The following is a 16998-nucleotide window of genomic DNA, read 5'->3' as shown; positions in this document are numbered from 1 at the left end:
TGTGTGTGTTTTTCTCCTGCACTATTGACAACCAGAAACAGACCTGAGCTCAGTGGTCAGAAGGCCCTGAGTTAGAAGTGCTGCTGCTTGCAAAATTGTGAAAGAAATGTCTGTGCTCAATCTGCAGTGTGCGACTGTTCATGACCAACCTGCAGAGCCTCAACATAAAGAACAATGTTAGTGTCTAAATGGATTTAAGGTCAATATGAAGCATTTATTCCATCAGTTACTGTGATGTTTGGTTGCTCATGTCAGAATGTCTTTTGGAGTTATTTTAAGTGTATTTTACATGTGTGTTTCTGAATAAAACACTATTTGTTCATCCATTCATCAACATCAGTTAGGTTTGTTCTAACCCTAATCTGGCGTTAGGTCAATGCGTTCTTCCTCTTCCTTTCACCCTTTCACTGAATGTCTTGTGCTGCTTCACTTGATGTGTGGGTGTTTACATCATTTCCCAGCGGGAGCGAACAGTCGGCAGCTGTCTGAAACCAGAAAGACTCTCTTGTATGTTTTTTTTAATGCAACTACTGAAAAAAGTAAGGTTTAGATTTGACCAGCAGGTAGCACGTAGATGAATGTGTTATAGAGGGCTAATTACATAACTGGACTACAAGGTGCCTTTTGCAGTAAATGTGTTTCTCACATCATGGATTATCAACACATGTTGATTTGGGCTGCACTATGAACCTTGTGAACAAACACAGGTGGGAGTGCACTCTGCACATCTGATGAGTCATTGTCCACAGTAGGTTAAAGGATTCAGAAATCAATAATGTGCAATGTTTTGCAGACTTGAATATGATATCAAACCTTTGGGGTCTGCACCACGAATTTCATAACTCAGCTGAAACGTAAAACACACTGAACCTTTAAAACTATATGAAGATGAGGCCTTAAGACAGTTCAGTGGTGCATGAAGTAATTAAGACATTTGCAGAAATAACAAGCTGGGTTGATAATGAAATCTTGTTTGCAAGATCTATAACACTTCTGTATAAAAGGGTAACATTAGTATTGATTAGGAGTTGTGTCTTGGCCACCTGGTGACTGTAAAGGTTAAAGCTAGTTTTCCACTGTGCACTTCTTCAGGAGAACTGCAGAGTCCAGTGATGATAGAGATCACATGTGTTACAACCAATGACCCCTGTCACATACATGTAGTCATGTAATGCACTGTTAAAACAAGAAAGACTCTTCATTGCAGCTTAAACATTATTGCAATAGTAATCAAAAACGTATCAAAAATAATCATATGTTGACAAAAGATTGAATTTATTAATTAAAGTTTAAAATTACAAGATGAACAATAACACAGTGAATTCAGATACATCCAGTATGGAGAGCTACTGTTGTACATATATGAATGAGACGGTGGTAGATAATCAAATAAACACTTTCTTCTATAAATTCAAAACACCTGAAAACATTAAATCCCAAATCATCTTGAGCTCTGACTTTTATTACAATAAGTCGTCAGGTCTATTGCGTGCCATTTATATTGTATACGAGTGCAAACAGAAGCTATGTGCTTTTTGGAGCTATTGGAGTAAGTGACAAAAGACCTGAGGTAACCTGCCATGATTACTCTTTACTGCATTTAGTCATTTCAAGCCCCAAATATAATTTACTACAAACAAACTATGATAATAAAAAACATTATATTTTAATATAAGGGGAAAATATTTAAGAAGGAAGTGGTCGAGTAAAAGCAGAAATAATAGGTAAATATATATATTTTTAAAAGCTAAGTCTCTACTGATATATCAATGATGCAATCAATCCAAAGCATGAGCCACTTTAATCAAAATCTGATGTCTGATGCACTGTTCAAACAACAAAGTACAGTCACTGCTTACATAGCAACAAAGTCAACACACTCCCACAGCATTAAGCAACTATCTCTAAAACCATGATCTCTACTAAAATGTGATAAAACCCTCTGTTTTTAATCCATATCATCAAACACTTAAAGACTGTCGTGTATGTTTTCCACAGCTCTCTCTCTCTTCTGTCCTGCAGTTTCTACTTGCTGAACACACTGGCTCCTGGAGCTTTGGCAGCAGTAGGCTTGTCCAGGGCCGTCTCCGTCCCTGACCTCACACCACTGAACACAGACGGAGCCACTTTGCCCATACGCTCTGAACATGGAAAGAGACACAGACACTCATGTTACTGTCAGTTTACTGAATTAAAGTATTCAACCCTAGTGCACCAATTTAAAAACAGTGTATCTGGAGATGTTAGACGACAAAAACATCTGCGAAACAAAGTTGTTAGAAATATTTATAAACTTTTACTTAGTTGCATTTTTTAACAATCATCAGTCCTGATCATAATGACCAAATATTAATTCATTTGCAGGCTTTAAAGATACATTTTGTAATATTTAGGTGAAAGGGATCTATTGGCAGAAATGTAATATAAAACAATCCTGGTGTGTTTCATCTAAATTGTACTAATTGTTTTCTTAACCCTAGATTGGGATTTACATTTAAATAAGTTATATTAACATCTAGAGTGGGTCCTCTCTACAGAGCCCACCATGTTTTTTACGGTAGCCCAAACGGGACAAACTTAACCTTTTGAGTTTTTATAACTGAAGGTACCACAGGTTCTCCTTCGTTTAGAAAGGGGAGGGTGAGGTGAGGGGTATTCAGCTGCAACATGCAACCTCACCACTAGATGTCTATACTGTGTCCGTACACATTATATTTGGGTTATTCTAACAACTTAAGTTTTGCAGATTTCATTCTTTCTTATTGAGCTGTTTGGGTTACTGGGTTCATTATTTATCTCAGTAGCAATAATCCCACAACATTACTGTGCACCTGCAGATTTAGGTTTAGTGTAAATACATCATTGTTTAATAATCATTCATAGCACTAATGATTATTTCACTTTTATATTTTCATGTGAAGCTGCAGCTGCATGTCCCTCTGCCAAGGGGTTCATTAGTTCCTACCTGCCATTGTTTAGAGGGGGACAGGTTTGAATGTAACAGGGGAGAGCCACGTGGTGGTTGGCGTGTTGATTCAATGACGACGGAAGAAGTATAAAGAACAGAGAACTGCGTATGAAGAGAAGTCACAAACCGCCTGTCAGCCACGAACCAGAGGAGCAGGTTCGAGAAATATTTCTATTTTACAGCGTTCAACCGTCCCTGGTGGTCTAGTGGTTAGGATTCGGCGCTCTCACCGCCGCGGCCCGGGTTCGATTCCCGGTCAGGGAACTAGTTTTTTCTCAGCACGTCTGTGACTTGTTTAAAATTTGAACCTCTTCAAACTGTAGAATGTGAGTTCCTCAGACTAAAGTAAACAGATCTGCAGTGGGAAGTATCTTGTGATAGATACATTATGATTCACTAATACATACACAAGTCTGACAAAATAGTGGAACACAGAAATAAATCATTACCTCATAAGTATTATTTGAATATAAAAACAGATAGATATTGAAGTGAAAGAAGAGATAGCATACAAATACAAATAAATGCATGAACATGTAAGTAGATAATCAATTGGGAAATAATCTACAGTTATTAACTTCCGTATTTCTACATTTCATCCATAAAGACACTTGGAACTGGGCACAGCATGAAGCTTCAGTCCAGTAGAAGGAGAACAAAATTAAAGTACAAAGTACAAAGAGATTAGAGCTAAATCTGGTCATTCAGGTAAAGCAGTACTCTCAATTTATTTACTCTATTTATATATTTCTAATACTTTACTGGTATGTATGCTTATTTATTTATATATCCTCTTCAATGTATCTATTGAGTAAATCTATGTTTTTAGAGTCAACATCTGACCCCGTGTTGTGTTTTTACATGTCGCTGGTAAGAGGCTGTGCTCACCACACTCCATCATGACCTCATAGGTCTTACTCTTGACCTCGCCCTTCAGTCCCAGTTTACTGCGGGCTCCTTTCAGGTCCTCCTCCTTCATAGGGGGACGCTTCTTCTTCTTCACCTCGCCTGGCTGGTGTTTGGAAAAGAAAGAAGATTATGAATGTTAAAGGTGGAAATAAAAGACACAAAATCATGGTATTGTTGATATCTGGGGTAATGTCTAAGATTTAGTTAAGTAATCTGTAACTTACCTGTGACATGGTGAGTGAATTTGTTGTATTAATCCAACAGGCGGCCTCTCCAGTGTGACACTGTCGCTGCTGTTTTTCAACTGTGTGTCTTTGTCTCCCAACATGCCTGCCATCATATATATATATAGTCCTGGTCCAGACCCAGTGAGTCAGTCAGAGCAGCTGCCCACTGCCCTGCCTGTTGTCAGTGTGTATTATTAGGTGTGACGTGAGGGATGCTTACGGCTGGAACGGGTCTCCCATCTTTTACGATAAAGTTCCAGGCCGACAGCTGATATTCAGGAAACAGGTGGCACAGTTTCTCACTGCTTAAATCCAGAGCAAACTAAATCCCCCTGCAGGTGAAGTAATAAATATAATATCACTTAGAGCATTTATTCTGTTAAATGTATAAATCACATTATTTTCTAGGTTTATCCAATGTACATTGTGATTGTGACACTCAATTCTCAATGTTATTTTGTTTGTATTATCTAGGGATTTTTTTACTAATTGGATTCTCATAATGAGAAGTTTTAATTTTAGGCTGAAACAAGTAAGCAAACATATCAGGAAACAACAGTCAGGGAAGTTGGACTGAGGTGTTGACTCCATTTCAAATGAAAGACCCACTGACTCACACACTCAGTGACTAACTCATTCCTCCTGTATGTGATTCTCTCTACTGAATCTTGTCAGAATTACCATAATACAACAGTATAGTATTGTACAGCACTTTATTGTTTAACTAAAACTTATATAGCCTAAATAGGGTATTAATAAAGTATTAATAAACTAGGATCCTTTTGGGTTTATTGCAATACTATCAGCAGAGGGTGGGTATTTTTTGTTTGATTTAATAACTTATATTCATGTGTATTAACCACACATAGCTTTGATTTCATACATATACATAAATCATTGACAAACTGAACAAAAGAAAATGTCTCACGTAGGAAATGAATTAGAAAGGAATAAAGATGAATTAATAAATGGGTCTGTCTCTCTAACCTTAAATATTATAATACAACCTGCAGTTGAGGCTCCACAAGTGGCTCCTACACCAACTCAGTGTTACTAGGGATGAAGGGAAAACAAAAACAACAAAGACAACATATGATATAGTTGTGTGAGGCAGGGAATGAGATCACAGCGTGACCTGTGACAGTGCGACATGGAAACTTAAGAGTGTCTTTAAGTGGAGCCGATGAGTCAGGATGTAGTGGATTATCATGACTCCACCCACTAACTGTGCGCCTGTGTCTTTTCTTAAGCTTTTGTAAGAAGCTATTAGAAGTTCTAGTTGGATCTATTTCTGGAGACACAGCCATGACTGTAGGTTCAGTTATAACCAGACCTCTTCTAAAATCTGCTGCTCCATCTAGTGGTAAACCACGAAACAATGCCCACAGTTCTCAGTCATAAGCTGCAACTGGAGACAGTTGTTTCACTGCTTGTTTTGATTTAATTTTGTGAAGTGTCCAATAGTGGTACCGTCCTCCCTGGTCGTCTGGTGGTCATTCCGGGTTGCTTGGATTTGGTTCTCGGTCAGGCAACACTTTCTGGTTTACTAAAACAATACGAGATTCACATTAGAACACAAATCAAACATTTGGCTCAACATGGTTTATCACACCCTTTATTGAAAAAGCAGTTATAATGATAATTTACCTCCACCTCTTGCCTTTATACTCATCCACTTGTTTCACTTTGCAAAATATTAAAAGTCCTTTGTCGTGGTTTAGTTAACATAACTGCTGCAAGATGCTGTAGCGTCAGTCATGTAAAATGGAAACTCATTTATTCCTTAGCAACAGGCCAAACACATCATATTGAAATCATCACCAGCAACATAGTCATCATAGATCGCAGTCACAGTTTATCACACTCTCTCTTAATGAGAAGTAGCACTCACACATGCATCCACCAGGCCAGTGCATACAGGTATACTATGTATATATATATACTGACACACACACACACACGCGCGCGCGCACGCACAGAAAAACTAAAAATCCACCCACGCGCACCGTATCTCTAGTCTGCCTGGTCGACAGTCACTTAACAGTTTAGAGGTCTATGCATGTCACATTCTTTACATCAGAGCCTGCTGAATGCTGCTTGATGCCTGATGATCTGGAGCTCTGGATAAAACAGTCAAAGAAATCTAACAAACAGGCACTCAGGCACATTATTGTAACAAAAAACAAATCACACCAAACACAAAAGGAAAGGTGAAAGCTAGAATAAATGGGAAACTGTGCAAGAAATTGTTCCCATATCTACTCTTCCCATCAAAGTAAAGGAATGAAGAACACTTTTGGAACAAGCATAGTCACCTTTTTGGCCCGAAAATAACACCAACAAAAACATATATAAAAACCCAACCAGTCAAAATGAGACGAAATGTGTTCCAAGACAGAGAACACGCAGTCAGAGCAAGTCAGTAAAGGGTCAAACAAAGGGCAGTCTCGTGTCCACAAACAATACTGACTGAGCTGACATGTTGCACTGTGGTACCTGCAGTCCTGTAGGTGTAACAGTTGAAAGGACTTTACGAGATAAAAACGGAAGGTTGCTGCAACATGAATGTGCTCCCTTTGACATGAGTAACATTACACATGAAGTTTACAGTAGTACAGTGTGGAATTGTGCTCAGAAGTGTTAGTCACGTCAGTAATGATTCAAACACTCAATCTAATCAGACACACACACACACACGTTCTTCTGTCTTTGTGAGGACCCCCACTGACATAATGCATTCTCTAGCCCTTCCCTACCCATCCCAACTAAAAGCCTAAACATCATTGTAACCATTAAACATTAAATAATCCTAATCGTTAAAAGTCTTAACCCTCAAAACTGTGCAGGCCAGACAAAATGTCCTGACTTCCCCACGCAAACATACATACACACACGCACGTTTAACATGAGAAAACAAAAGCACAACGTTTATATGGAATCTACATCAGGGATACAATCAGTTTAGAGAACTTGTTAGAGTATTAGATATAATCAACAGTTTTGTTTGCATTTTTGGGTCTGGTCCACCCATTTGTCCAACCATTATAATCCTGGACCACTGCATCACCATGCCACCAAGGTCCACACAGTATTATACCAGTGTTACCCTTTTCATACTTCACTCACATTTCCGGTTTAACAATTTAACAAGGGTTCATGATGGAGCTGTCTTCCCAAAGTGAATTTAGATGCAAAAAAAGAAATCTCCCGGTGGGTTGAATTGAATCCCAGGTTAGACAGTGTTTATGCAGGAATTCTTCAGGAGTCAACAGTGAAGTGAATTCAATAAAAGTATTTTCTTCTGTCATCAGTGGGCATCCTGCGTTTGAAAAGAGGTCGATATCAGATTCTGTGGAGGTACTGGGAACGTATGTTGATCTGTGTGGTGAAGAGCCCCCGGAGGACATTTGATCAAAGCAGTTTAGCCAGGCACAGGTCAAACAGGGATCCCCATGCGAAGCTTCTTCTTCTTCACTGTCTTCAGGCCAGTTATCCGACGAACATCATCCTCGTCTGACTCATCCATTTCATCATCTGCTGAGAAAAGGATCTAAGAAACAGGAAAGAGAAGCCTCAGAAGTGAACGGCGTACTGGGAGACAGGTATATGATAACATCATGAAGGCCTGCTTAAAGGTTCAGTGTAAATATAAAGTATTTAAATATAAAGGGTCCATTCTAGGGTAAAGAAAAAAACAATTCATACAGTGTTGATGATCTCACACTTTTGAAAACATCACAAGGATTATTTTATATTACATTTCTGCTAATAGATCCCTTTCACTTGAATCGTACACACTGCACCTTTAAGTCTTCCATGATTGAATACATACCCTCCCACACACACACCTTTGCAATAGTCTGGGTGGAGAGTTTGTCACAGTTCAAAAACATTTTCACCATATATGAATTTATTTTGTGGTCAATGACACAGTATCATCATTGACCAAAACATATTCATTTTTCCTCATTTCTTTTAAATTAATTATAAATTATTATAAATAACTCCACTCTGAGCGGCTCTCACTGTAACTAATAACCACTCATCACTAGTTATCAGGACCTGATCAGTACATGAAGTAACTCAGTGTTTGTTTGATTCCAGAGTTTATGAGAGTCATTTAAACATCATGAAAAATGACTCGTCAACATGTTGTGCTCAGTTCGACATGAGACGAAACACTCAGTCAGGACTCAGTGATAAAATGACCGGAGCGACACGCAGACATGATCAGACACCATGGATTAATAACTCAACACATGATGGTAAGTTTGTTATTAAATCATCCCAATAAATAATGAACTATGAACTCGTTGTTTTTAAGTGTGAACTGACTAAACACTGCAAACAGCAACTACTGAAGGCAGAAGAAGTAGTCATTTCTCGTCCTCCATAATTATTCAGCTGCGTGCAGTACAAACGTCATTCACACAAATTGAGACGAGAAAACTGAAACGAGCCAGCCAGGAGTCGAACCTAGAATCTTCTGATCCGTAGTCAGACGCGTTATCCATTGCGCCACTGGCCCGCTGTGTGCTGCTTAACCAATACATCTGTTCCAGCACAGCTCTGCCCATCCCCCACAGCTCTGCAGCATGCTCTCTTAGGCCCACTGCTGCCACATGTAGGAAGTCAAAGAAACCGTGAAGCTGGTTTTTGTCTGCACAACTTTAACCTTCACATGTTAAAAAGGTTTGTTATTCAGAATTCCATTTCTAGAAATGTATTAACCATGTGGAGAAAATACAACTATGGTTTATAACAGAATCAACATCTTATTCAAATATTGAGAACCTGTTTCAGAAAGTCATTCAAAACAACACTTGGATATTTTTAGATACAAGTTGTCTTGCAACATGTTGAACACGGGCGTCCACTTCCCACCATGTGAACAAATGAGACCCAAACAACTGATGTAAAATACACCATTCAAGGACAGTGTGGCAATTTACAAGGACTCTCGTCTCGTACAACATTTAGCTGGTGTCTGTCTGCTGTAGCCACTTTAGACCAGCATGGGACAACAGGTTAAAACTGTGTTAGGTGATCTGAATGGGTCAATACAAATGGCAGGTTATGAAACTAAACCAGGACTCAAACTCTAGAATGTTCTGATCCATAATCAGACACGTTAACCATTGGACCACATGTCTGAGACCAGCCACTGGATGTGCCGATGCATGCCCTCTCAAGGCGGCTGCTTCTACATGAAGGAGGTCGAACACACCATGAAGGTTTGGCATTCAGATGCTAAAATAGTTTCTAATTTGGCATCACATTTCTATTTGTGATCTAAAACCGTCCTAACCATTGGCCCACTGACAAAATAACTCAACAAAATACAGCTAGCAAGAATCATCCATCAGAAATAAATACAACACAACACTTGAGAAATGCGCCTCAATACAGTGGTGCCGCCAAGGGGGGGGCAAGGTGTGGCCACCCTGATAAAGTAAAAGCTGTATCAGATAATTGGTACGGAATAAATTAACTGTTGTAGTTTTAGTGAATTCCAGGTATTTATACCATATCTGATGATTTCTATTGCATGATACTTTCATGTGGCTTCTCCGATAGCAACTTGCATGTTAGACGTGCAGTTAGACTTACCTCTGACTCCGAGTCATCATGGGACAGAGCTCGTCTGTAGCGCACCTTACTGTTCCCCCGACAGTCCTCCTCTCTCTCCTCTAGCTTTGCTTTTGTCCTGTGCTTCTTCATTAGAAAATTATCTACCACCCAGAACATGAGGGCCTAAAGGAAGACAGAAGACATTTGTGAATGATGTTTCCCCTGGTGGAAAAAAACCCCTAGATTTTTTAATATTGATACACACACAAGGCACTATAATTTGAATGGACAAACAGACATGATGTCAGTTATGAATTAGGAAATTGCACAAGACACATGTGGTGCTAGTGGTGGTGGAAAACACATTGGAACATCGGGCTTACGTTGACGAAGAACGGAACGATGAGCATAACGATGGCCAGTTCCAGGTCAGGATTCTGTATGGGGTTGAGGAGAGCCAGCTGCGACACACATAAACAAGCACGCATGTAAGCATACACAGCAACATAGACAGCACATGCAGCCTTTCAACATTCAAAAATTACAGAAGAGACAGACTATCTGTTTCAATGGAAGGAGAGAACATTGGAGCAAACAGTACAACTTAAACAATTTAATACAAACTTGTGAAGGCCTCTGCACTTAAGGCTACATACATATGGACTTGAAACGATTTACTTCTTTAGTCACCTGAAATGGCAAGTACTGCTGTAGTGTACTTGACCATAAACACAGTTGTTGTATTTCAGTGGTACACTACACTGCTCCGGACGGGATGTAACACCACAATAACTGTCAGCTGTCAAAAGACATAAAATAAAAAAATAAAAAAACACTGCAGCACAGAAATATGCCCCTGGATTCTAGGATTCAGTGGCCCAGGTTTGATTTAGGGTCAGGTAACACCTTATTCTCTTTCAATACACTAGACTGTAAAGCTGCTTTAAGACGTGCACTAAATTCTGCAGATTCCTCTGGAGGAGGTGCTTGTTTGAACGAATGCAAATGTCTGAGTGAGAGGCGCTGCAGTTTCTGCAGACTTTCTTCACCTGGTCTCTTAGTATGAAGTCTGTAGAATGTAGGGGGGGGATGATTACGCTACATACACGTAACCAACGCAAAAATGAAACAACTAAAAGAAAACAAATATCTTCCGGTGAAAAAACAGTGTCATACAAGAAGAAGACAGACAAAGATGTTTAGAGAGTTTGTGGCGATAAGAGCCGACACTGGTGTTGTATAGAAAATCATGATCTCTGCCGGAAAAACTCTGTAGCGTATTGTCCAGATTTTACCTGTAGGTCATGTCTGAAAAGTGATTTTATGAGTATAAACCATAGGTATAAACAGACACAATGACCTGCATCTTTACCAGCCCAACCCAAGCCAAATATTTTTAAGTGAAGAATCCAGACAAGAGCTTTCAAAGCAGCGTGCTAAGTGAAAGGCAGGGCTGCTCCATGTAACTTGTAATGAAATGTCTCATTACAGTCTAAATCACTGTTTCACAGGCCTTTTTCAGAGCTGAAATCCTGTTTCATTATACAGCTGCATGCAGTGCATTTTTTCACTCAGCATCTCCTGGCTCTGCTCTCTCTCTCCCACTTATTCAGCGACAGGCAAGGAAATTTAAGTAAATGAAAGTAAATCAGTCATTTGGATAAACATGTGAAACGAGAAAACTGAAACGAGCCAGCCAGGAGTCGAACCTAGAATCTTCTGATCCGTAGTCAGACGCGTTATCCATTGCGCCACTGGCCCGCTGTGCATAGCTCCCTCCACTGAAAGCAATAGATTTGTTCCAGCACAGCTCTGCCCATCCCCCACAGCTCTGCAGCCGGCTGAGAGCATGCTCTCTTAGGCCCACTGCTGCCACATGTAGGAAGTCAAACAAACCGTGAAGCTGGCTTTTGTCTGCACTGCTTTAATCTTCAGATGTTAAAAAGGTTTGTTATACAGGATTCCATTTCTATTTTAACAGATACAGACTAAGAGGCAGAGCAGTTGTCACTGGTGGACTAGGGGATTCTAGGATTTGGTGGCCTGGCTTTTATTTCCAGTCAGGGGACATCTAATTCTCTTAGTCTCTTTTTCACTACACTAGTATAAACAGACACTATAAAACCTGGTGCAATGATCTGCATCTTTAGCAGCCTAACACAAAAGCTGCCAAATGTTTTCAAGTAAAGAATCCAGACGAGAGCTTTCAAAGCAGCGTGCTAAGTGAAAGACAGGGCTGCTCCATGCAACTTGTAGAGCTATGTCTCATGTACAGTCTAAATTGCAGGTCAATGATAGATTTGGAGAGTGCTGCTCCCCCTTTAAATATTCAGTTCATCTCTACTTGGAAGAAAATTATAGCTTGTCTAATAATTTGTCTTTATTCTGACCTTTTTCCACTGGGGAATGAGGAGGACCAGCATGATGAGGACTTTCTCAAACATCATGATGAGGATATAGAGGATGCACTGGCCCAACCACGCTGTGCACTGCACTGGCTCTCCTACACACACACGCACACAGAGAAAATAGAGATACATCAGATTATTGTCCACAGTTGTAACTAGATTTCACTGCTTGAGTGTACAAAGTGTATTTGAGGGAAGAAAGCGCTGTAGTAAGAAGTGACACAGCAACATCACATTATTAAGGATAGCTACTGCCCTCCATTGGACATTTCAGGCTCTTTGGGAAAACACTCCACCACTCAAGACACATGGTCCTCACCATATTCTCCAAAACGCAGAGACTCCCACTGCCTCCACTCTACTACAGCACTGACAGCTCTCACCCCAGCATAGATCAGCAACATGCCCAGAGATGCATCTAACAGGAAGTTAATGAGGTATCTAGGAGAAAAAGAAAAGTGAATGGAATCTGCATCTGTAGTTTGACACATTATGTCTACAAGATTGAATAGTCATCATTTTAACAGGTTCTGGGTGATGTACGAGTAACATGTAGAATCAGAAAGCTCTATAGTCGAACACAGGATTGACTCACAGTGAGCAAGGATCCTCCTCTGTGAGGTCTGACAAGTAGACATTAGCAAAGTGAATGAACAACATTCCTATGGCCTGTTTGGAGGTATCCAGGAACCTGCAGAGACACAGTACAGTTCATTTGTTTCCATTTAATGTCTTCACTCCCAGAAATGAATTTAAGCTGGCTCAGCTGCCTTACCAGATCCTCCAGGGTCTCCTCTCACGTTTTGGCTCCCGGAAGCGTTTCACTGTGAATTGAAGACATATGAACTACAGATCACACCCACAAACACAGAGGTGCACAGAATCAATCAAACAGATTACTAATTTTCATTTGAATCAAGTTACGACTCCTTTGAGCTGTCAAATGCATTATTTTTGAGCAGAGTAACACACAAGCAGGATACAAAGTGAGATATGAAAAAGTATCAGGCATCAGGCACTCTCTGTCTCAACTCAGCTCAAATAGCTGCTGTTCATTTTTCTGTAGGCTAGAGGAGAAACTTTGATATCTCACTTTGTGGCCTGCTTGTGTGATTGAGTTACTGCTCAAAAAGGATGCATCAGCCTTTATTTTCGAATGTATTGATGCTTTGTTGTAGCACAATGAGAAGTGGGCAAGGGCAATATGTTGTCTAGTGGCTAAAAACTGAACAAATATAATGTACAGAAACAGAAGCGATTCACATGCTGTCCTTATTTTCACCTCACAGCTAAATAAACAAGAACATGTTTATTTCAAGATTCCCCAAAAGGGGAAGTGAATCACAAACGGTCATCAAGCATGAGCATGCTAAAAGACAAAGTATCAATAAAGTTATGAAGATTAAGAATCCAAAATAGATTAGATAAGACCTTGTGTGTGTTACATTGCCTGGAAGTGATTTCCAGTATGCTGCTGTGTGTTAGCACTGCTCTCCAGGTAACAGTAACAAACTCTGAGAGAACTGAGTGTAGAAAAGGAGTCTGAGAGGATAAATGTAAGAAGGCTCATCAGTATAAGCAGTGAAATGTCCAACACAAATAATGCTCTAGCTGTTCCTCACAATAGTGGCTTGTTATCATGACTGTCCTCCGCTTTTAAATGCTACGACACAGCTGCATGGTGACAGGGGAGCTTCACTGTTGTTGTTACATGACTGATTTACTTATCAGAAACGGACTCTGACTATCGGTCTAAGCTGTGACACTGTGAGCTGCACAGACTTCATCAGACAATTTCATCTCGCTAAATTCACACCAAATGCTGAAGTGTTGCCCGAACATTTACTGAGAGCTTTTTGTGTTTTCATGTGGGCGAGTTTTACAATTAGCTATGACCTCAGTGTCTGCTCTGAGTGTGACTTCAGACTGAACACACCCTGCATGCAGCTGGATGTCGTGTGAACACATGTGGAGGCCTCAGTCAACTCCTCTAACTCAGGGAGCTGCCTCCAGCAAAATGCTTAAACAGTCCTCACCACTGAGAGGCTGCAGGGATGCACACAATTCAGGCTGACTGAATGGAACCATGGCAAAATCTTGACTGTAATTTTTTTTCTGTGGCAGTGTTTCCATGTAACTAAAAAAAAAACATGCTGATGCTAACACAAAGTCAGAGATGGAAAAAAGCACAAGAAAATTACTCAGACAGCAGTTGTAAAAAAGAAGTTGGTGAAAATAACATTCACTAGTTCCTGCTAGGGGGTTTCTGCAGGTCAACAAGTAAATTTAAGACCTATTTAAATCCTTATGAAGGAAATTTAGGACCTATGTCAACTATTACAGATGTGAAAGAATATCAGAGCCCCAAAATTATACAAAAAGTAAATACATGATTGAAGATTGCAGAGTAGAGAATAACTCATGATACACTATGTTATCTTGCAAACTGGAGACAGTAAATATCCATTGCCTTTCCTACAACCAAGCTGAGTGTTTTGTGATATATTCTGATCAAGGCTATCAGTTCCATGTTGGTCTTGTCTGTAGTTTAATGTGGTAATATTTGCATGGTTGTGAAAAAAACTACATTGCAAACTACGCATGCCACCAAAACATGTCTCTTTAAAATAAGTATTTTTTAAGTGTGAAGAATCAGCCGGAGCATATATTTAATATTAGTCATTGAAGTAGTGTACTTTACATTAAAAAAGGTCACACTACTACAATTTTGTTTTTGCATGCATATCAGTGTTGCACATGAGCTGGAAGAAAGTTCAAATACACATAATCAGTGTAAGCAGTGGTGGTTCGATTCCAGTGTGCTTACCAAAGTGTTCTTGTGCAAAACACTGGTCCACATACTGACTGGTGTGACAGAAGTATGAATGCAACTTGTACAAGCATGTTGAGAGGCTGAGAAAACTGGAAACATGCCATATAAATACAATAAAACACTGCTGCTTCCTATAACGCCCTTTTAATTATTGAATTTGAATCTGGTAGGGATATAATAGATGTTGTGTGGCAGGATCATGTGCACGCAAATGTAGAGAGTGAGCAGCTCTTATTACCACTGTAAAGAGGAAGTTACCAGATGTAGTGTTACACCGAGTCAAACCTCTGCGTTCAGATTTACAGCAAGAGAGAGCATTTCTACTTCTGTCACGTAAGTCTTCCTCTGTTCTGGAGTCAGACATGATCCTGTCTGCTGTGATCAATAATGCATTTGTTACCAGAGCTCTGCTTCATTGCACATGAGCAGCTGGTGTCAGATATCAGAGGCACACAGCAGACCCTCTCTGTGTCCATACTCACACATCAGCGTGCTGAAAGCCATCATGGCCAGAAGTCCCTGGAGGAAAATCCCAAAGGAGTCCATGAGGGCGCCGTTCTCACATCCTCGTACATCGGTGCCTGGCGTGGGGTTGGAAGACGCCGAGGTGTTGGTGATGGACCCGGCGGGCAGCACCGCTCCGCCGGGACCCGCCAGCGCCACATCTCCGAGCTGGGACTGCATGTTGACCCCGCTAACAGCCGCCATGGGACACAGGAGCGGGGCGAGACGAAACGATTAAAGCCGGGGTGCAGTAGCAGAGACCCCCGCTGCTCTCCAGCGGTTGACGGGTCAGCTAATCGATAGGTTCAGCGGGACAGTCTCCGGTGGAAGATGGTGGCATCCTCTGCATCGCCAGCGCGCACTCATCCTCCGGCTCCAGACACCCATGGAGACATGGCTGTTCCAAGTAAAGCCGAGCCTCAACCCGCTAACCAGAAGTTATAAAACCGTTATGTGAGACTCCTGCTAACCACTCTTTACACTTACACTACACTCACACATTTAAAAACTACTATCAGGTTAAAAAAGGTCCGTCACGCAGAGGAAACATTCCCAGGCTCGTCCTGGAGTCTCCTTATCTGCGAGCTAACACCGGGGACAGCAGCCGGCTGCAGCTACTGTCTCATAACTACTTAAACAGTCCACATAACTTCCCGAAGTGAAGTGAAAGTGAATACGTCAGGAGTGATTCACTTCCCGCTGATAAAACGTCAATGTGAAAAAAAATGAAGATACGGCGGCTGAGACACCGCTACCATCACCTACCTAGCTAGCATCCAAGCTAACTCTTCAGCTCCACGGCGTTGACGCCAGAGGAGCTAACTTCTACTTGCTGTCAGTAACCACCAGGCTGTGCACTGTTCACCTCTCACTCTGACTCCTGCACCGGCTGCTCCTCTGCGGTTAAAACGAATTTCATGGATATCTGCAGGTCACGGTGAGAGGAGGTCCTGCAGCTCCCCTGCCCAGCAGAGCCCACTCATGTTGACAGACCAGACGCACGGTCATGTGACTTGCGTACACGCGAACTGCACACTGGGAGTTGTAGGTGAAAAGGTCGAGAGACAAAAACTCGATTTTTTTTTTGTTTTTTTTAATTTTCTTATTGCAGATTTTTCATTAAATAGCTGTAATAATCTTTTTAAACATGATATAACAATATGTTCCATTGCTGTAAGTACAAGCACATGAGTAAACAACTCCCACTGCAGGGTTTTCTCACACAAAATGAAGCACATGACAATAAACCAGGCTACAGGAACTGGTAAAGAGAGGAACAACTCAGATACAAAAACATTTAGAGAAAAGCTTCTCGCTTTAAAACTGCCCATCAAGTTAAATTGTTTAAAAATAACAACTATTCAAAGATATGAAATGGCTCAAATAATCCACTGAAGCTGAATTTGTTAACCCCTCCCCGTGTGAGGAGGTGTTGGCATATTATGTGCAAACATCATGTGCCTGTGTATTCAGGGCATCTGCTCATTGCTTATGCAGAAAGTTAACAGCTCAATAGTTTTCTTAACACCCTGTTGCTCTAAAAGATATTTGATTATGTACACTATATACAAACATGCA

General features: G+C 40.6%; 2 protein-coding genes and 3 non-coding genes across 6 annotated transcripts; 1 reads left to right on the top strand and 4 right to left on the bottom strand.

Moving 5' to 3' along the window:
• Positions 1-1782: 1782 nt before the first annotated feature.
• mustn1b (musculoskeletal, embryonic nuclear protein 1b) lies at positions 1783-4236 on the bottom strand. Its single transcript, XM_020086618.2, has 3 exons — positions 4102-4236; positions 3857-3980; positions 1783-2141 (listed from the first exon to the last, which is right to left on the bottom strand). The coding sequence occupies exons 1-3, from the start codon at positions 4108-4110 to the stop codon at positions 2026-2028; spliced, it is 249 nt and encodes an 82-aa protein (XP_019942177.1). The 5' UTR covers positions 4111-4236; the 3' UTR covers positions 1783-2025.
• Positions 3161-3232, top strand: trnae-cuc (transfer RNA glutamic acid (anticodon CUC)). The gene has a single exon. It is a non-coding gene; the product is annotated as a tRNA-Glu (tRNA).
• Positions 4237-5703: 1467 nt separating the features above from the next.
• Positions 5704-16416, bottom strand: stimate (STIM activating enhance). 2 transcript variants are annotated; one of them, XM_069511328.1, is made up of 9 exons: positions 16186-16416; positions 15399-15847; positions 12859-12907; positions 12679-12774; positions 12403-12524; positions 12066-12178; positions 10059-10136; positions 9715-9858; positions 5704-7654 (listed from the first exon to the last, which is right to left on the bottom strand). In XM_069511328.1, the coding sequence occupies exons 2-9, from the start codon at positions 15622-15624 to the stop codon at positions 7541-7543; spliced, it is 942 nt and encodes a 313-aa protein (XP_069367429.1). In that variant the 5' UTR covers positions 15625-15847; positions 16186-16416; the 3' UTR covers positions 5704-7540. The 2 variants fall into 2 exon arrangements, with proteins under 2 accessions (XP_069367429.1, XP_069367426.1); XM_069511325.1 differs by having other exon boundaries at positions 15399-16409.
• On the bottom strand, positions 8560-8632 carry trnar-acg (transfer RNA arginine (anticodon ACG)). Its single transcript has one exon. It is a non-coding gene; the product is annotated as a tRNA-Arg (tRNA).
• Positions 11364-11436, bottom strand: trnar-acg (transfer RNA arginine (anticodon ACG)). The gene has a single exon. It is a non-coding gene; the product is annotated as a tRNA-Arg (tRNA).
• Positions 16417-16998: the final 582 nt, after the last annotated feature.

Source organism: Paralichthys olivaceus, chromosome 2 (genome assembly GCF_024713975.1).
Source record: "Paralichthys olivaceus isolate ysfri-2021 chromosome 2, ASM2471397v2, whole genome shotgun sequence".
NCBI lineage: Eukaryota > Metazoa > Chordata > Actinopteri > Pleuronectiformes > Paralichthyidae > Paralichthys > Paralichthys olivaceus.
This window is presented reverse-complemented; position numbering and strand designations above follow the sequence as displayed.